The sequence below is a fragment of the Xenopus laevis genome, chromosome 2L (assembly GCF_017654675.1).
Source record: "Xenopus laevis strain J_2021 chromosome 2L, Xenopus_laevis_v10.1, whole genome shotgun sequence".
In the NCBI taxonomy this organism is placed as follows: Eukaryota; Metazoa; Chordata; class Amphibia; order Anura; family Pipidae; genus Xenopus; species Xenopus laevis.
The window spans coordinates 54805503-54826740 of NC_054373.1; the positions used below are offsets into that span (position 1 = coordinate 54805503).

The 21238-nt window shown below is 38.4% G+C and overlaps 1 protein-coding gene across 1 annotated transcript in view; it reads left to right on the forward strand.

Moving 5' to 3' along the window:
* Positions 1-20281, forward strand: part of tspan2.L (tetraspanin 2 L homeolog) — a 75637-nt gene extending 55356 nt beyond the window's left edge. The window contains exons 3-8 of the mRNA XM_018246346.2: positions 8789-8886; positions 9753-9827; positions 12689-12784; positions 14841-14921; positions 17526-17609; positions 19234-20281. Coding sequence (XP_018101835.1) covers positions 8789-8886; positions 9753-9827; positions 12689-12784; positions 14841-14921; positions 17526-17609; positions 19234-19299 — 500 coding nt within the window. The 3' untranslated portion in view covers positions 19300-20281. The remainder of the gene's footprint in view (positions 1-8788; positions 8887-9752; positions 9828-12688; positions 12785-14840; positions 14922-17525; positions 17610-19233) is intronic.
* Positions 20282-21238: the final 957 nt, after the last annotated feature.

The following is a 21238-nucleotide window of genomic DNA, read 5'->3' on the forward strand; positions in this document are numbered from 1 at the left end:
TATTTTCACTTTGATCACAGTTGGGTTTCAGTAAAAAATATTTGGGTTTCAGTCTGATAATGACACTGTGAACTTGCATATATTTATATTTTGATATTATTCTAGAGAAATCAACAGTGATGTTGAGATGGCTAAGAGTAAGAGCATATGCTTTGTTTCTTATCCAAGGTCATGTATACAAGCTGCTGTAATGTGATGTGACAGAATCTATTTGCTGGGTGTGTTGGGTGATAGTGACCCTTTAAAGTCAAGGGAATACATTGCAACCAAAAACCACTAACAGACATTTCTGCATTTTTACACTAAAACACTATAGTCCGGGGCTGGAACTAGGGGTAGGCAGAAGAGGCAGCTTCCTAGGGTGCAATAATAGGGGGGCACTGGGCAGTTACCTCTAAAATTGTCTTCTGCCTACCCCGGCCGACCTGGCCCAGCCCTGCTTTAGTCACATCCCCCAATAAAATCCCTAGCCTCACAGGGGACTGGCAAATGAATTATAATTAATAATAGGTCAAGTAGGGCCCTCACTGATTGTATGCTTGGAAAACCTTTAGTTTTCAGGGGTCTTAGAAAATCCCATGAAGCCCAATAACTTCAGTTACTGTAGTAATCTTATTTTAGACACATTCACGTTCAGAAGAGGCAAATATGAGATACAGTCACTAGGGCTGCCACCTTGTTTAATAAAAAATGCCAGCCTTTTTTACATTTTTATATTTGTTAGGTGACATCTTGAAAAAAACGCCAATATGCAAGTTTTCAAGAAAAAAAAATTAAATCTCCATCTCAATTCTTAAACTTCTATGACCATTGCCTGCTAGCGTAGGTACACTCAAAGGTACGCAGAAAAATCAGAGAAAAAAAACTTTAACTTGAATGGCGAAGATATACTTTTCATTAACTTTTATAGCATCTCAATAGGTTTTAGGTGGTGCGATTTTCATCTTTTCTTGTGTGCTTTTTTCATGTAAAATCACTGCAAAATATCACATATAACTGCTTGTCATGAGTTTGGTAAGACTCATGGTATTGTTTGACCTGCCATTTGGGATCGGTGAGGATGTTTCCAGTACAATTGGGGGAATGTTTCTAAACAGCCTCCCTGTTTTTCCCACCCAAATTTAAGCACATCTCATTTGTATAAATTCAGATAAGGTTGTTTTTTCTATAACAAAATAGACTTGGCTTGTCTAAAGGTGCTACAGGTGTATACAGTATTTCATGTCTTCCTGTAGGCCTATTCCTGACATCCCATAGTCTGATTTGTTGAATCTAGGATTCGCCCTGGCCAAACCCTATAAAATGGAAAGATTTTGCCACATGTGCATCCATGATTTCTGCCCACACATCATCAATTTCCGCATGTGGCAAGGGTTCTGCTTTGGTTCAGGATTTGCCTGGATCCAGTAAGAATGATTCAGGATTTAGCCAAATGCAGAATCAAACGGTTTGGTGCATCCCTAGTTGGTACCAAGTACCAGACAGGCAACATTGAGGTGTGTTGCTAAGGTTCTTGTGGTAAGTTATTTCTGATACATTACGTCCATGAGATGTGCACCAACATGTTCTAGTGATAGATTAGCTCAGTACAACAGTATAAAGTCTTAAATACCATGGCTATGCCCTTAAGTTAACCCACCCTTTATTGCTAGGGATGTTTCCAAAGTAACAGAAATGAGCACTGTTCTGCTGGGTGTCTCTGGAGTGTGCTAGCTTTCACTGAACTATTCTACAAGACAAGTTTAGGAAAAGGATAATGTTGAGCATGGTTTATTAGAGTATTGTAGCAGTAGAAGGAAGTTCATAGCAACAAGATTTGATGACCAAGTATGGCTTTGCTCAGAGCTATAAAAGACAAATGTGCATAGTTTAGGCAGAGACGTGTATCTTCCTTCAAGCTGTGGAAAAATCTCTGCTGCACATTCCTGGAAGATACACCGTGGAGCTACAGTATGTGGCACAGAGCAATGGTGAGTGTGCATAGTGAACGTATGGAATGTTTCTGTAGGAAAACTACAGTTTTCTCAAAACCTGAAACACATTTTAAAACTAGTCATACAGGGTCCTCCCATTCTTGTAGCAAGATCATCAGTTAAAATACTCTTTTTCCAGTTAATTTATTGTATCAAACATTGAAAACAGATCCCACCACAATTTGCCATACACAAGGCCTCACCCCCTAGAGGTGATTTTCACTGGGTTTTTATACACAACAAGAAAATACACCCCAAGCTCCTTTCAATACAGGTACATAAATCCAAGGAACACCTGAAAAATCTGGGTGGGTTGACAGCTCCACAGGTGGAAACTTAACAGCTCTCTGTTTAGTTGTACAGGTATGAAATCTCCTATATGGAAAGCTGACTACACTAATTCACTTATATGCGAAGTTGCGTCCTGGGCGATGAATGCAGGCTACATTTCACTAGCGTTACTTTAGACAGTGCAAGCATTTCATATCGAAGATGCGCTAGCGTTCATTTGTGCCTAGCGAAAATTCTTAGGTCAGTTTGCATTCCGGTTACCCAAAAACAGTTTGTCAGCCAAAAAAAGTTTAAATCAGGACTTTTGCACACAAAGTTTCAAAAAAGGAAAAGTCGCTAGCGTTTTTTTGAACTTTGATGCATTTTCGGCTCACAGGATATGATGTAAGGGATAGAAGATTGAGGAAGATCTAGCTGCTTTATAGAACTTTGCCTGGTCTGAGGTGGCGAAGGCTACTCTGACGAAAGAGGTAACGTTCATTAAAATCCGCATTTTAGTGGATTTGCAGAGTAACGTCCCTTTACCAGAGCGAAAGGTCACCTGGCAATAGAGTGCGAATGACCGCTAGTGTCAGTCCCGTTCGCTAGCGAATTGCCACCTGCGCCTGTGAATTGGCGATGTCCCTGCAGATGGCAACGCTGGTGAAAATTCGCTATTGTTAGCCACTTCTCTCTTTAGTAAATCTGCCCCATAGAGTCAATTTTAAGCGTATCATTACATTTTTTTTCTCTGAAAACGCTTGCACGTGATCCTAACAAAAAACGCCATATTGGTGGCAAAACAATCCTATTCTATTTATTTAATTTTTAAAAGATTTTTAGGGGCTATAAAGGCAAACCATTATAATTGCTCATATGCATATGGAAGCATGTTGCAATATAAGAGCATTACATTTCATTTGTCAGAGAAAAACTACACTCTTCTGCTGTTCCCATCCACCAATAAGAATAGTGCAGACATGTTTATTTGGCATGTTTGAACCCAAGTGCACTGTGCAATTGTACATAGTAAACACACATACCTGCCCTATTCTTATTGGTGGCTGAGAACAGATGGAGAAGACTGAGTAGATTTGCCTAACAAGCTACATTTAAGTGCTTCCAAGTTTATATTATAAAATCGGCCCATGTGATGTAGTGGACAAGCAGAAAAAGAATGTTTTGACTTTTCATCCCCTATGGCAGTGTTCACAACTCAGACCCAGACTGAAAGTGCCCACATTATACACTTGTTCACACCTTAGATAAATTGCTGGAGGGGTGCCACCATTGTATCATTGTAGCACAGTATGAACTGTTCATCCTAGAGTGGTCCTGATAGGTTTCCTTGTCTCCTGCTGTATTCTGCCCTATGCTCCCTATGTGTGTCATACTCTGCCTGCCCTATGTTCCCTGTGTGTGCCATACTCTGCCTGCCCTACTCTGCCTTTGTGTGCCATACTCTGCCATACTCTGCCATACTCTGCCTGCCCTATGCTCCCTGTGTGTGCCCTATTCTGCCTTTCCTATGCTACTTGTGGGATGTGAGCCTGGTAGAGTTTCTGGGAGTTTGTTAGCATTTGAAAACTGTTGTTGGGCCCCTTAAAGGAACAGTTCAGTGTGAAAATAAAAAGTGTGTAAATAGATAGGCTGTGCAAAATAAAAAATGTTTCTAATATAGCCAAAAATGTAATATATAAAGGCTGGAGTGAACAGATGTCTAATAAAACAGCCAGAATCCAACTTCCTGCTTTTCAGCTCTATAACTCTGAGTTAGTCAGCGACTTGAAGGGGGGCCACATGGTACATTTCTGTTCAGTGAGTTTGCAATTGATCCTCAGCATTCAGCTCAGATTCAAAAGCAACAGATATGACACATGTGCCCCCCCCTCAAGTCTCTGATTGGTTACTGCCTGGTAACCAGGGTAACCAGTCAATCTAAACCAAGAGAGCTGAAAAGCAGGAAGTAGTGTCTGACTGACATGTTATACATCAAATCACTCCAGCCTTTATACATTACATTTTTGGCTAACTAACTATATTAGAAACATGTTTTATTTTGCACAGCCTGTCTATTTACCCAGTTTTTATTTTTACACTGAACAATTCCTTTAAGGTGTTTTATAATGTGCTGGGGGTGCTTTGTTATCCACAGGGGAGGAGGCATATGGATTTAAGGGTATGTTTTAATATGACTTCAATATATGGTTTTATTTAAAAACAGGGAGTGGTCAACACTGGCTTCCGTTATCAGCCCAATTCAATAAAACTGCACTTACTCTTCGGTTCAATTCTCAGACCGGGTGCACGTCATGAAACCTGTTCACAAGGGCTTCTCCCCAACAAGTGTAAATCTTCCAATAGACAGTACCCCGTTGTTCCATAAAAATGCCTTTATTTTATCTTATTTCCTGGCAGCAAAAAAAGATTGCAACTTTTTGGGTGGCACCCCACTTGACAAAGGTTGAGGTGCCACTCGAAGCATTGCAATCCTTTTTTGCTGCCAGGAGATAAGATAAAATAAAGGCATTTTTATGGAACAATGGAGTGTTGTCTATTGGAAGATTTACACTTCCATTATCAGCCCTCCACTACGTAGGAGAGAAAAATTCTGGCCCTTAGTACCACAGAAGTTGGACAGCACTGCCCTATGGTATGGTGTTACTATCCAGAAAACTCAAGATCCCAAGCATTCTGGATAATAAATACCATTGGGGGAATGTAATATGTTTCGTTAGCACAAAAAAGTTTGCAAAGACCATTGCAATTGTTTGTGAACATTCACAGTGTATGAAATAATAATTTGGAAAGCATATTTTGCATCAAAATATTTAACAAACTCTAGAGCAGGTGTTCACACTAACCTTTGCTTAGCTATGTAATAATCACCAGCAAATGATTTTACATTATGAGCAGCACGAAACATTCACAGAAACGGCATTTTAAACAACACTTGCGATTTTTAATTATATTCCCCCTCATACCTTGTATAGATTTGTTAGGACTCTCACTTTCAACCATTGAGATATATGTTCTTAAAAAGTCTACACAAATTAACAGAGTGTTGTGGTTACCATCTGGCAAACTGTAGTGAGCTCTGTTTCAACTCTTTGATAACTACATCTCTTGACAACCCAGTCAGTGGACTAAATTGGGCTGATTCATTTGACTACTGGTTCAACCTCTGAATCTTGTGGGGACCACATGCAGACGTTTCAGGAGAGGGCTATATCCATAGCATGATGCAGGCCTTGTTTATAGAGATTCACAACCTATTCAATCGATGTCCGACCATGGCCCAATGTACTATTAGTTGGCTGTTTTTCTGGTCAAGTTAACAGCCAATGTCATCTAGTGCATGAGCAGCTTTTTTTAAAAAAAAACAGTGCTTGTAACATTTAGCATCATTTTTGGAAAATAAAACATTTACTGTACATAAATATTAAAAGTTCTCAAATGTTTGTCTCTTTCCTTCTCTTGAAAAAAGCAGTTTGGCCCTACTTTATGTTTTTTAAGATTTTTGGGTAAAGTTCATAATGCAAAAAAGGCACAAAGAATTACACCTGCTGCCCATAGGCTCAACTTCCCTATCACCAATCATTAGGGTAGCTTTTGGATAAGGCGTTGGCCAGTAATGTAACTAGATGTTACTGGCCCCTCAGCAAATTCAATTTAAAGATGTATTGAAATTGTTCATTAATTGGGATCTCACTGGGCCCTTTACACTCCTGGGCCCCCTTGCAACAGCACGGTCAGCTTCCTCTGTAGTTACACCCCTGTTGTTGGCATCACCTGGCAAGGAGAGAGGATCAGGGGACGCAAGCTGAAAGGTATTAGTAGAATAAGAGCCCTTCAAGTGATTCATTAGTAGAGTGGCAGATAAATGAGAGCTTAAAAAAAGTAGAGTGGCAGATAAATAAGAGCTTACCTAGACAGTCGAAGAACACAGCAATTTGAAAATATGTAATTAAAGGGATAATGGATACTGTGAATGACAGACTGCACTAATTAGCAATAAAATTAGCAATAAAATCCCTTTCAACCACATGTGCCATAACTGAAATGTGTTGCATATTGTTTTATAATGCCTATCTTTCCCTACTGCTGCACCCCTGAGGTATCTGATCTTCAAACAAGAAACTGTCTTTTCTGCCCAGATGTACGACTGGGTTTCCAGCTATTAATACTGTTGCAGGCAACAGCATAGAACATGTCTGTAATGTCCCTACCCTTCCATTAAGCTGACTACATGGAAAATAGTTTCCACTACACAACATTCCCATCTCAGTGACAGTAATTTGTTTATAGTGGGGGGAAGGTGGGGAGTTTCAACTATACACTGCACTTATCGAAATCTGATACCGAAGTACACTAGCGTGAGGAGCTACAATCCCCTGACCCAGAGAAGGGCATGAATAGAATATGTGTAATGCATAAAAATATTGGCCACTGTAGTTGTGAAATAGCTCTGAATCCGAGGACATTCCTGCAGTTTTGTTTGTTTGTTTGTTTGTTTGGTTGCTATTATTTTCTGATATATGTACACAGATGCTCTACAGTTGCTCACTGCAAACCTATAATTATTATATTTCTTAGCTTCGGAAACAGAGCTGGATTTTCCATTGAGTAAAAGAATGTGACACACCCACTGGTATGCTAAAACGCTGGATTTGGTGAATTTTGAGAATTTTGAGAAATAAGATAGGATATTTGTATAAAGACAAGCAATAAAAGTTATATGACTAATGAATAAATTAGAAGGGTATGTGGCCTAGTAGTCATTCCTATTACAATAAGTTAGAAGGGGTAGTGGCCCAGCAATGGTGTAACTAAAGAAGCCTGGGTCCCCTCTTGCCTAACCTGTGACCCTCGTGCTCCGCATGTGCTTCTGCAAAAATTCTCTTGCAAATTAAATCTTCTGCCGTTTCAGAGGGCCCAAAGAGGAAGCGGGCCACGTGCCATCGAGCCCCCCGCACCTCACCGCTGTGGCCCAGACACAGTAGTCAAGGAGGTCTAATGTTTGTAAGAACAATCCTCCATAGCAGGGACAACACCCTGGGGTTTCTTATAGAGAGATCTTGGACAGGTAGAAGAAACAGGTATGGGATTGGTTATTCATAAACCCATTATCCAGAAAGCTCCAAATTATGGAAAGGCATCTCCCCATGTCTTTGTTTTATCCAAATAATCCAAATTTTTCAAAATGATTATCTTTTTTTCTGTAATAATAAAACAGTACCTTGTACTTGATCCCAACTAAGATACAATGAATTCTTACTGGAAACAAAACCAGCTTATTGGGTTTATTTAATGTTTACATGATTTTCTAGTAGAACCCAGGTCCCAAGCATTCTGCTTAACAGATCCCATATCCGTTTTCCTTTCTCCTCTAAATATTTATGCAGTGGCCCTTCAAATGGATAGTATTCAGTAAATAGTATATAGTGCTGAACATACTGTATTTTCTGCCTAGTATCTTAATTAGGAAATATGTATGGTTTTAGTTACTTTTATGCATTAAACAGGGTAAAATGTGGAACTGAAATTAAATTCTACTTCCTTCCTACTTCCTGATCCCTACAATCATATTAAGAACAGTCTGTTAAGGTGGCCATAGAGGCACAGATAATATTGTATGAAATGAATTTACATACGATATTCAATGCATGTATGGTGGAATATTCGGTGCGAGTATGGTGGAATACGAGCCGACCAATATCGGCAAAAGACTTGGATATCGATCGGCTAGTCGATCAGGCCGGCCAAAAAATTTTGATCGGACGCCTTTGAAGGCAACCGAACATCGGCCATTGTTAGTGCAGAATTGTCAGATACAGGTAGAATTCTATTGTTTCTACCTCTAAACGTGTGTATTGAAACTAAAGATCTTTCCTGGAAAGATCTAATTTTGTGATGTATATGGACACCTTAAGGCTTTCATATAGCAGGCCAACAGCTCATTACCTCATCATCATCATCATTTATTTATATAGCACTACTACTAGATATGCAGTGCTTTACCTCAGTGGAATGGTAATTTGTTCTGATTGTGCTTGTAGAAACCACAAAGTAAAATGTGACTTATGTTTCAGATTTTAGCAATTTTTCAAAATCATATATTTCCTAATTAAAACAATAGGCAAAAACGACAGGTATTTTTAGAATTCAGCCTTATTTATTGAACCGAATGGTTGAAAACATGATATAGCACCCCTTCCAGACATTATCAGCTTACTTTCATGACATTTCAAGAAACTCCATTTTAAAATCGAATATATAGGAACATGTTTTCCTAAACTGACAAGATTGTTTGATGTTCATGATAAACTTTGCTTGTGTAATGGCCAAACATCAGTGCATGGAGTTCAACTTCTTTTAGTGGAGTGGTTAAACTCTTGTGCAAAGAGCATACATCAATGAGTAGTACTTTGTACAGATTGCTTTTTTTAATCATGACTGCATTTGCAACTGATTATTTGATCCATTTCATTTTTTTGTACGTACGAAAGATTTTTGATTTATTTATTCTGTTTTCTTCCCTGCAGGTTTGTATGTCCTAATAGGGGCAGGAGCGTTAATGATGCTGATTGGGTTCTTTGGTTGCTGTGGAGCGGCTCGTGAATCTCAGTGTCTGCTTGGAGCGGTAAGCTGACACTTCTCACTTTATACTGGAATCATTTTCATTTTTGATGCACAAAGCTTAAAGGGGTGGCTCACCTTTAAGTTAACCTTTTGTATGTTATAAAATGTCTAATTCTAAACAACTTTTCAATTGGCCTTCATTTTTTATTTTTTGTAGTGTTTTAATTATTTGCCTTCTTACTCTTTCCAACTTTCAAATGTGGGTCTCTAACTCCATCTAAAAAACAAATTCTCTGTAAGGCTACACATTTATTGTACTACTTTGTAGTACTCATCTTTCTAAAAAGGCCTTGCCTATTCATATTCCAGTCTTTTATTTATATCAACGCATGCTTGCTAGGGTAATTTGGACCCTTAGCAACTAGATTGCTGAAATTGAAAACTGGAGAACTTCTGAATAAGAAAGCTAAACAATTCAAAAACCACAAATAATAAAAAATGAAAACTAGTTGCAATTTGTCTTAGAATAGCACCGTTTACATCATATTTAAAGGTGAACAACCCCTTTTTAAAAAAAAACTGTGGGATCTGCCACTCTATGGTTACACCACTGTATATTCCAATACCATGTAGTTGTGAGGTGTTCTTGCCCAACATGATTTTCATACATGTTTTAGCTATCTGGCTGATTGTTTGGCACATATCAGCAGTCAGCAACTCTTATCTGTAGGGTTACCAGCTTTATGGACATGAGTAATTTGTCAACACAAAGTAGACTTTTCTCCAGTGATTATTTAAGCATTCAGTTGGACAACCCTGGTCTCTGGTGCAAATGCTAAAAAAATAAATGTGATCAGATTTTCATTGCATTGTGTAGATGGCATATTTAGACGTTGACAATGATTTTCTGTTTTAATGTCTTTTCAGTTTTTTGCCTGCCTGCTTGTCATATTTGCTGCAGAAGTGACAGCAGGAGCTGTCGCCTTTTTAGGCAAGGCTGAGGTAAGAGAGCAATATATTTTTCATAGATTTTTACCTTAATGTAAACTAATAGTTACATATCTGTTGTTTACTGATATCTAATGTACTTTGTGATTTTATTTGTTCCCTTTTTAATTTACAATTTATTTTCAAACCATCTTGCTTACATGCCAGTTAGAGCTGCCAAATTTTGCCTAGACCTTTGGGGTGCTTGGCAGTTTGAATTTCCTGTGACAAACTTTGATTATCTTCTGTAGCCCCCACTGGATCTTCCACAAGATCTTTCCAGCACTAATGGCTTTGTTCCCTACAGTTTGCCTCTTGGGTCAACTACATTAGCAAAAAAAACCCAGAGGATTCCAATTGTAGGACTGTCTTTTCTATGACTCCATCTTCCCTGCATAAAGTATATCGATCCCATCACCATTTCTTCCTTATGATTGGATCAGATGACTTTTCATGGGAGAGCTTTAATTATATACTTATTTTGGTGGTTCGTAATTTGCCAGATGACTTTCCAACTTTCACAACTATATAAAGGAATGTATTTAACAACTAAATTGGAAAGGGAGTCTTTGGGGCAAATTCACTAAAGGGCGAAGCGACTAAAGCTGGCGAAAATTCACCAGCATTACGTCATTGCGGTACTTCGCTGATTTACTAATGGGGGCTTGCATAAATTCGCTAGTGAAAGAGATAGACTCTAGGGTTACTTAGCTTTGGTGAATGGACGTAACTATGCAAATTTACTAAGATGCGGATTTTCCTGAACGTTACCTCTTGCGCCAAACTTGCCTTCACCACCTCAGACCAGGCGAAGTGCAATAGAGTAGATAGGAGTTCCTCAAAAAAAAGTTGAACATTTTTCTAAGTCCCAAAGAATGCTGTCGACTTTTCAGTTTTTCAAAAAAATATTTTGGATACCCGAGCTCCCCCCTACATTTCCTAACATATGACACATAAACTATACACTTGGCTCATGTGTAGGGCATTATAACAACTCTATTATTAAAGCCATCATACATTTCTCGATTTCTTGGATTATTAAAGATCTGTTAGTGTACCATACACTTTTAATGTCTGCTACATGGTCTTTCTGCTATATGGCATCAAAGGCTGTATTCTGTACTGAGATAATACAGAGTGTACTAATCTTACCTACATAACCAACATTTTTACAGAAGCCTACCCATGTTTGCTCTGAAATCCATTACTTTGTCAGGGAGTTTCATACTCCAAAAAAAAAAAAATCTCTTGTTTAGGGAAATATGGTTTCTAAATTGTCCCATAATAATTCAACACTGGATTCTATAGGCTCCTTAGCTGGAGCTTCAAAATGATTCTTAAATTGTTACCTAAATGTTTGCCTACAGTTTTATCTCTTTATTTACTTGTATCAAATTTTCTTTTTGTTGCCTGGAATTTCTTATTGTGAGTCATGATCTTTATATGGCCATTAAATGATGGTCACTACCATTATTTTTGTGCCCCTTCATGTTCTAACACCTGCGATCATCTTTCTGAAATACAATGTTTTTTGTTATGGTAACATCATTAAACATGGATTTATCATGTTTGAATGCCAGTTCTGTAGCATATTCTGTAGCAAATTCTGTGTCGCCCCCTGTGTATTATACTGTAGATACACTCCTGAATTGCAGTCTGTCACTACTGACAATGGTAGCAGAGATAGAGCCAGTACAGAATATAGTGTTTCTGCTTTTTCCCATTAGTATAAATGAAGTTGTACGGTATATTATGTCTATTATTATCAATTCCCTGCATGTAGCACAATAATCAGAATATGACTGACCCTCGTTCTGGTATCTACAATGTTTATAGGTGTATATCCTACCTACATTCTCCAAAGAAATGTCACTGATATATTGGAGTCATTGGGCCAGATTCAATTCAGTAAAAAAAGAAATCTTATGGTTTATCACTTGAAAAATCATTGACAAGATTCAATTTGAGGAGCAAAAACTTTTCTCAAAATTCAGTTCCAGTTTTTTCCCATAGACTTCAATAGAGTTTTCACGTGAAAAGCCATGAGATAAGTTTTTCTGAATTGAATAGCATCTCAAATTGAATCTCGTCCATGACTTTTCACGCAATAAACCCTTTTCTCATTGATTTGAATTTGGCCCATCGTTTTATTTGTTGCTATACTTATGTCAGACATTATAATTACATTGTAAATTATGACATGTAATAGTATGAAATTACCACTTATATGTTGGTTTAAGGTGTTCCATGAGACTTCTGAGTTTCTTAGGAACAACTGCTTTTAGTAATTCAAAATTCATACGTTATTTTGTTACTAGGATGCAGCTGGACCTTGCAAAACATACTTAGCATTCTATTTGTTTCTTTGTCTTTTTTCTTCTTGGCATGCAGAATAACAGGGAAAATAAAATATTATGAGTATTTAGTATTTGGGGGTTGTGGGGTCACATACTTATGGATAAATGCACTTTTTTGGTGTTTGGCATGTATTACATTTTCATTTCCATTTTACATTTTCTATGATTAGTGTTATGGGAAAGAATAACAATATGATCGAGCTCCATTAGATATCAATTTAATTTTCATTTAGGAATAGCTCCTTTAAAATAATGAAAATGTAATACAATGGGGTATATTTATCAAAGAGTGCAGTTAGAGATCGCCACAGTGAAATTCCACTACTCTCCATCCATTTCTATGGGATTTCGTATTTATCAATGGGTGAAAGTGAAAGTTCATCCTTTGATGAATATGCCTTTCGAAATCCCACAGAAATGAATGGAGAGTGGCGGAATTTCACTCTAGAGAACTGCGGTGATCTCTAACTTCACTTTTTGATAAATATACCCCAATATTGTTTGTTTATCTCTTCACAGGCTGTTAAAGAACTAAAGAGTGCATATCATGAAGCTTACAAGGCCTTTCAAGAAAATGGAACAAAGAACAATACCCTTTCTAGTGTGCATGAAATGGTAATATGTTACCCCTTTATACAGTAGTTTTTCCCAATACAAGCTCCAAATTAAGGGATGGCCATCTCCCCTACTCCATTTTACTCTAATCATTCAAATTTTAAAACATTATTTCACTTTTCTCTGTAATAATAAAACACTTTAACACAAATCCAACTTCTCTGTGTGTAAAATAGTGTGCTGTGTTATATGGGAACTCTGCTGCTCAGGGGTTCCATAAACAACAGTTGCAAAAAGGAAATCAGATGGCACTCACAACAGCAAAATGTGCTGGATTTTCTTTGTTTATTGAGATCTGCACACATTTCAGGGTTCTATTGAGCACCTGAGAAAGTGGTTAGATTCCCCAAAACGTTGTGTGGAGAGCACAATAAAGAAGGAAATCATATGGCACTCACAACAGCAAAATATGCTAGATTTTGCTGTTGTGAGTGCCATCTGATTTCCTTCTTACAATTGTTTTGTATGGAACCCCTGAGCAGCAGAGTTCCCAGTTACAGCAGTACACTTGTACTTGATCCAAACTAAGATATAATTAATCCTTATTGTAAGCAAAACAATCCTATTGGGCTTATTTAATGTTTAAAGGGATACTGTCATGGGAAAATGTTTTTTTTTTAAAAAAAACACATCAGCTAATAGTGCTGCTCCAGCAGAATTCTGCACTGAAATCCATTTCTCAAAAGAGCAAACAGGTTTTTTTATGTTCAATTTTGAAATCTGACATGGGGCTAGACATATTGTCAGTTTCCCATATGCTCCAGTCATGTGACTTGTGCCAGCACTTGAGGATGGAACTACTTTCTGGCAGGCTGTTTTTTCTCCTACTTAATGTAACTGAATCAGTCTCAGTGGGACTTGGCTTTTACTAATGAGTGCTGTTCTTAGATCTTCCAGGGAGCTGTTAACTTGTGCTAGGGAGCTGTTTTCTCGTTACCTTCCCATTGTTCTGTTGTTTGGCTGCTGGGGGGGGGGGAGGGAGGGGGTGATATCACTCCAATTTGCAGCACAGCAGTAAAGAGTGATTGGAATTTAGCAGAGCACAAGTCACATGACTGGGCACAGCTGGGAAATTGACAATATCTAGCCCCATGTCAGATTTCAAAATTGAATATAATAAAATCTGTTTGCTCTTTTGAAAAATGGAGTTCAGTGCAGAATTCTGCTGGAGCAGCACTATTAGCTGATGCATTTTGAAAAAAACATATTTTCCCATGACAGTATCCCTTTTAAATAATTTTCTAGAAGACCTAAGGTATAGAGATTCAAATTACAGAAAGATCCCTTATCTGGAAAACCCTTGGCCCCAAGCATTCTGAATAACAGGTCCCATACGTACAGATGCAGCAAATTTGGTTACACACAAACCAAACACAGATATCCCACTCTTCCCATTTAATGCAGAAAATTGCATCACAGCATCCCATCTAATTAAAGCATTCACCATTGTGAACAATGGTGCTTTGGTATGCTATTTAAAAGGTTAAATGCATTAAATGAGTTAAGATGACGTTAGATAACACAGTTTCTTCAATTAATCCCGAGTCATGATGCATTTAACTCACAAATCCAAGTGGCTTCATCTGTAGTTGGGACGTCGTTTTTTTTGTCTACAACTTTCTTGTTTTCCATTTATACCTCTATTAATTTCCCTTTGTCCATATAATTCCATTTATACCAGGGATGCAGTCTGTATGCTGTTCTATGCTAATCTCACACATTTGCACATCAACTGAGGTGCCCTATTGTGCTATTAAAAAAACTGGATCAGTTTTGGCACACTTGCAAGTAAAATAAAGCCAAGCAGCATATTTGACCTGATCTTCAGTTTCTCCTCTATAAATCACCATTTCTTTATTCATAATTCCTTATAATCAATATACCAGTTGATTTACAGTAATGCTAAAGTTATTTTTATTCAAACTGAAGCTCAAGAAGTTAGTAAAAAATCCTTTTAGAATGGCTAGTGATGTCCCATATATAATGAATTGCTAATAAATAATAGGGTACAGACATGTTTTACTACTGATTTTTTAATATAATTTCATTTTTGCAGGCTAAATGTTGTGGGACTGAGGACCAAGCCAGTATTACAGTACTGAAGCCCCTGTGTAGTGAGAAGCAGCAGGAATACAAGGTATGTTCTTGATATAACCCAAACATGTCAACCTTTCCCATGTTATTAGCATGATAATGATCCACTACAGGCTTTTTGGAGACCTAACTGTTTAGAGTTTATAGAAATATGGTTTTTAAAAATCCAGATTACAATGGTTAGAGAGACAAGGTGCCCCAGAATATATTGTAAATAGCTCACCAAATAGTAGATGTGGTCCGAGTGCACCAGACCCCCAGCTTTATGGAACGGCATGCCAAAAAATTTGAAGAAAGAACATGCTGTCCGGCACTCAAACAGATCCACAGGACCAGAAAAGTTAAAAAATATATTTTTGTCTTACAAAGTTAAAAAAAATGAATACTTGCATCTCCATCAACCCTACGCGTTTTGTACCCACAAGGGCACTTAATCATGGGCTTTGATGTCATCCAAAGGAAATGAGCATTTATACAAAAGACAACCAATCAAAACACAAGAAAAAAAGAAAAAAGACAAAACAATACTTAAAGATACAGTGTATCCTATATGCCTCTAAGAAACTACATGAAAAGGAATGTTTCCAACATGTACAGCGTATTCAATAGAATTTTACAATAAATATATTATATAAAAGAACAATGCATGGACATGATTCATGACAGCAAGAATGCACAGAGTATATGTGGATAAAGTACAAATACACATTATTTGTCACCTTTTTTGGTACCAGGGGATCCAGTTGTGCTCTCTGAATTCCAGTAAACAACGGGGAGCTGCCGTCTGAGGCAAGTTTCTTAACTTGACGCAGCACCCATGCATGGAACTAGTTGTCATCTCTGATAATCATTCTGTACTATAAGGGAAATGGTATGGTTGGAATTGCTTGATACAGACAGCAAAATGTTTCACACTGACAGTTAGGGGGTTATTTATCAAAGGTTCAAGTTAATTTTTACCCCAAAAATTCAAGTTTTTAAGAGTATTTTTAAGTCAAAGCTCAAAATTTTCGGTTTAAAAAACCCATCAATTTGTAAAAAAAAACTTGACATTTTTGTGATTTATTATACCCTGAATCTGGAAAAAGCTTAGCAAACTATTAGCAGGCTACATTTAGTGGTTTGCTGTTTTAAAGGAGACATCTGGTTGCTATGGATCACAAGACCTGTAACAAACTTTGTGACTATTATTGTACTTCCTCCTTAGCTAAGTTGCTATAGCTTTTCAGTCAGTTATAAGGAACGTATAGGGCTTATTTATGACCGCAAGTGTAGTAAACAAAGTGCAATTTTTAGCGCAATCACCATGTTTTTTTCCACAATGCAGAATTTTTCCCCACAATTCTGCGTTGTCAGCAATTTTCAAATGGAGCGCAATTGCATGTGTACAAACCAGGTGCAATTGCAGGTAATATTTGCAAAGATGATTCATTTCCGGAGTTTGGCACTGTGTGCGCCCCTAACCTTTTGGTGCCTTTGATTGACTCTAGGGGGAACCCTGGAGCTACTGCCTGGTCCAGAAGTGGTGTTAGCTCCAGGTTTCTGCAACTTCCTGAGTCAGAACAGGGAGGCAGGAAGGATAAGCAGTGCCAAGTGAACCCTGTATAGAAGTGTAAGCAGGCACGTTTCAGGGGCTGCTGCCGCCTGAGGCAGCAGCCCCAATATAGCCCCTCCTCCTGCTCCGCTCTTCTAACTACCAGCGTCGGAGCGGGTGGAGGAGGGGCCGCATCGCTAGTGCAGTGAGCGCTATTGCGCTCGCTGCGCTAGAAGAGCCGAATTTCCGTTTTAAAAAATGGAAATTCGGCTCTTAAAGTTACCAGAGGCGGATTTTTGCCGCCCCTGGTAACTGGCCGCTCCGTGCCGCCTGAGGCAAGATTCTCACCTTGCCTCATGGCCGGAGCGGCCCTGAGTGTAAGGAGCACCCTTTGACCCAAGTATCTTTAGTGAATTAGGTTTTACTGACTGCAGGGATATTTGCACTTTGCTCACTGCATTTGTATTCATAAATGAGCCCTTATTTTATTCCACATCTCAAAGCCCAGGGTCGGACCCGCTCCCTGCCCAGGTTCATTGTTTCTGCCCCCATCAGCCCTCTCCGGCCCAGTTGCGTAAAAAAAAGCAGGAACACGTGCAAGGCAGCAGTGGGTGGAGGGTGCATTTAAAGGTTGGTTGCGGCTGTGGGCCCGGAGGGGGCTCTGTGGTGGGGGCGAGGGGCCTGAAGGGGGCCCCGAGACAGCCCCCCAGTCCAACCCTGCCAGTACGAGTATATATAGTTGCACTCAGTGGGAAGAGTGTGGGCAACTGAATTGACTCTCAGGCCTCTGCACAGTGGAGTTTTCCATATGAATTGAGTAATACCAAGAAAGGGTATTGTTATTGTTAGCATTACGGAGTTCAGTTTATAATGTTTTGCTTGTAATCAATGTACAAACAACTGCAGCACTTAGTACCCGAGTGTAGTATGTTTAGTTCCCGTGTCCCCTTGAAATTAGTACCAAGACCCATGTCTATCAGCTCAGGATGGTAAATGAATAAAAGAAAACCTATTCAAATGCACTGGAACTAGTGCTGTAATCCAGAAAGCACAAACGATTAATAAATGTTATATTTAGTTCTTACACTTAACAACATGCTTGACGTTTTGCAGAACTGCCTCATAGAGATTGAGAAGACATTGAACTACTATTTCCATATTGTTGGAATACTCGCAATTGCTACCGCGGGGATTACTGTAAGTATCACATTAGCTCCTACTTGAACTAGTTCTGTAACATTAAATGGGTTGCATATATTATACCTGAGTTTTTAAGCACATGGAAGGTGTTTATTAGGGACATTTCTAAAAAGTACCGGTATATAAGAAAGGTTTAAAGGGTAAAACCGCATCCTCCTTCATAAGAGAAACCCAGTCTGCTCTCAGTATTAAGCTTCGATTGACTGTATTTCCTGCTGCTGAATTGCATTCTTTCCTATTACGAGACAGGGGCCATTGATTTGAAGAAAAACCTGATGGAGATTTACTCCACTGCATTCATATCTATGGGCCTATAAAAGCATTGTCATGGAGCAATAGTTCCCCCTAGTGACCCAAGCTCCCTCATTCTACATATCTTTGGTTTTGCTGCAAGTTGGGTCAGAACTGAAGTTTGAAAAAAAAAAAACAGCGGTCCCTGTGTGTGTACTGGGTCAGACTTAGCTATAAAAAGTTATAGGGCAAGGACTAATGTCATTGGGCCCATAAGTTGTCTTAATATAGAATAGTCCTAACTGGAAGTTTATAAGATCACTTTTGGTGCTGTAGGCAACATAATACACCTAAAAATCAGCACATTAAGTAGGGTTTGAATTGAAATTACATTCTGGGGCTGTTCACCTTTGAGTTAACTTTTAGTATGATGTAGAGAGTGATATTCTGAGACAATTTGCTATTGGGCTTTCATTGTTTGTGTTTTTTGTGTTATTTAGCTTTTTATTCAGCAGCTCTCCAGTTTACAATTTCAGCAATCTGGTTGCTAGGATCCAAATTACCCTAGAAACCATGCATTGATTTGAATAAGAGACTGGAATAGGAATATGAATAAGGGACTGGAAAATGGAATATAAAAAAGTAGCAACAACAATAAACGTGTAGCCTTACAGAGCGATTGTTTCTAGATGGGGTCAGTGACCCCCATTTGAAAGCTGGAAAGAGTAAGAAGAAGAAGGCAAATAGTTTGAAAACAATACAAAATAAATAATGACAACCAATTTAAGAGTTGCTTAGAATGTCATTCTGTAACATACTAAAACGTAACTGAAAGGTGAACCAACTCACCTCCCCCTTCCTTTATAAATAGAGCAATTTGTTCAGAGCACCCTATCTACCTTTAAGCCGAAACCACAAGTAGCTTGAGCAACGATTCTCTCCATCTGTAGCAAACAGAAATGGATCAGCACAAATCAGCGACTTCCTCTATCTGCATTTAAAGTACAGCTTTCACCTGTGTGCAGCTACATGCAGTGTAGCAGAGACTGGAAAACATGAAAGCTTTGTGTAGCTGCATTCAGGTGGAAGCTGTACTTTTAAACGCAGATAGATGAAGTCGCTGATTTGTGCTGATCTGCTTCTGTTCACGTCATTAAAATCCACAGATGGAGAGAAGCGTTCCTTATGCTTCATGTGCCCTTGCCCTTACAAACCTCTTCTTTATCTAAGCAGCAGCCTTTGAGCAGCTCATTATAGTGGGCTTCTCATTGGACTGGTAATTGGTTGTATTCCCTAATGCAAAACTTCTCATGCCTTACCTTGTTTGCATTTCTAAGCGATGAACTATATAGCATTGTTGATTTTTATCTCTTTGTGTATTTTTATCCAGATCTTTGGCATGATGTTTAGTATGGTTCTTTGCTGTGCAATCCGCAACTCAAGAGACATGCTGTGACGGCTGTATTCATAAAAGTCTTGCACCTTGTTGGAGCTCCACCTGCTGGTCCAGGGACTGATTTACAATCTTCCACTTGGACAGTCTACCATAACAGTGTATAACAGAATGTGCTTTTAGTCGAGTTTGTATGAAGCTCTGTAGTGTTTTGCAGGACCCAAAGCCTTAGAAGCTAATACAGAATGCTTTATTTGGCAGGCTTTTGTAACAGCTGTATTAAATGGTTAAAGCTTTAAATGAACAGACCAACCCCTACAAGACAATATGGTTAAAAGCAATTTTATTAGGATTCCATAACCCTAACTGCCTTATTTATCTGACATTAATCAAAGAAAAATCCAGAGAAGTAGAATATATGGCACTGGTATGATCAGTGCCATTCATCGGCATAACAACAGTGCTCTAGGCCCCCCACAAAAAGAGATCTTCAGAGGGACCCAGACACACACCACCCCTACCCAGTCCTCCCAACATCCACCCAGTCACTTGTGACCGCTTCCCAGCCACTTGCACCAGAGAAGGTAAGAAAGCGGCTTGGGAAAAGGCATTTCTTAGAATTATAGAAAAAGCAGATCCTGAAGTCTGGTCCCCCCTGTTCCCCAGGCCACTGGTGCCATATATTCTACATTTCCTGACACATACTGAATACACCACACTGATAAGCACATAGAACAACAAAAAATATCAGTCAGGTTACAATAATATTTTGTCGTTTGGTTACTGGGGATTGAAAACCAGTGTTTTATAAACAATGTTTTATAAAATTGCTGCCAATCACTACAATTTAATATGAAATCTCTCATAACCACTTTCTTAAAATTAAACATGCATTTTAACTGTAATTCTGTAATACACAGACACGCGTTGTAATAATTGTATGTAAATATGTAAAAAATTCCTTTTTAGGTGTCTTTTGTATTCTTTCCTGCTTCATCTGTCTTTGTTTGTTGAAAAAAAATAAAACATGCCCACTTACCAGTCATTTTACTGAAATGTGTCATATGACAGAACTGAATCAGGATATGAAAAACACACTAGGGGTTATTTATCAATACTCTGCAAATTTGCTCCTGGGCAGTAACCCATAGCAACCATCAAAAAGTTACATTTATTCTTCTACCTGCAGCTGGCTGAAAAAAGCCAAAACCCGATTGGATGCTGTGGGTTACTGCCCACAGGCAAATATGCCCAGTGTTAATGAGCCTCCTCTGTCTCTTTCCCTCTCACGTTCTCCTTCTCTCTCTCTCTTCTTCTTTCTCTCTCTGTTCAAAACTACAGAAATGATTTCCGCTATCTTAAGTATGACACCATTTATTACTATTTATAAGAGATACAGTATTCGTGCATTAAATGCTTGCTTATCCTTTAGCACTGGCTTCCAAATTCAGGCCATGCAGTTCAGACAAGTCTGCTGTTTTATAATCAGACAATTACTATAAAAACCCCATGGCTCAAATGTATATAAAGAGGACCTTTAAAATAATATTAATATTGGTGTGAAGTACATTAATAAAAATGATAAGATATTAAATCCTTTGTTAATCAGATTGTTTAAAGTAAAACTTGGTTAAATACTAACAGACCAATTTGTTCTTTACATTGATGGTCATATGTTGAAATCCAGGTTCTGGTTTTATATAACACAGTTATATAGATAGATATACTGTGTGTATTTATAGAGAGAGAGAGAGAGAGATGTCTAAATACTAAGGTTTACAAAGTTTTGTGATCAACACTCCTGCAGCTATTTATTGTTAATGTACAGCATTTATTTGCAATAACAGGATAACAGGTTGACTCAACAGGAAACTATGGGCTACACACTATAGTCAGAGCAGAACGGGTTTTATGATGAGCTGTGATATTTGCACAGCTTTTTTTGGAGCGTCTATTGTGATAAGTCAAATCAAAGGAACTTGCTGTATCTTTTTTCTGTTTG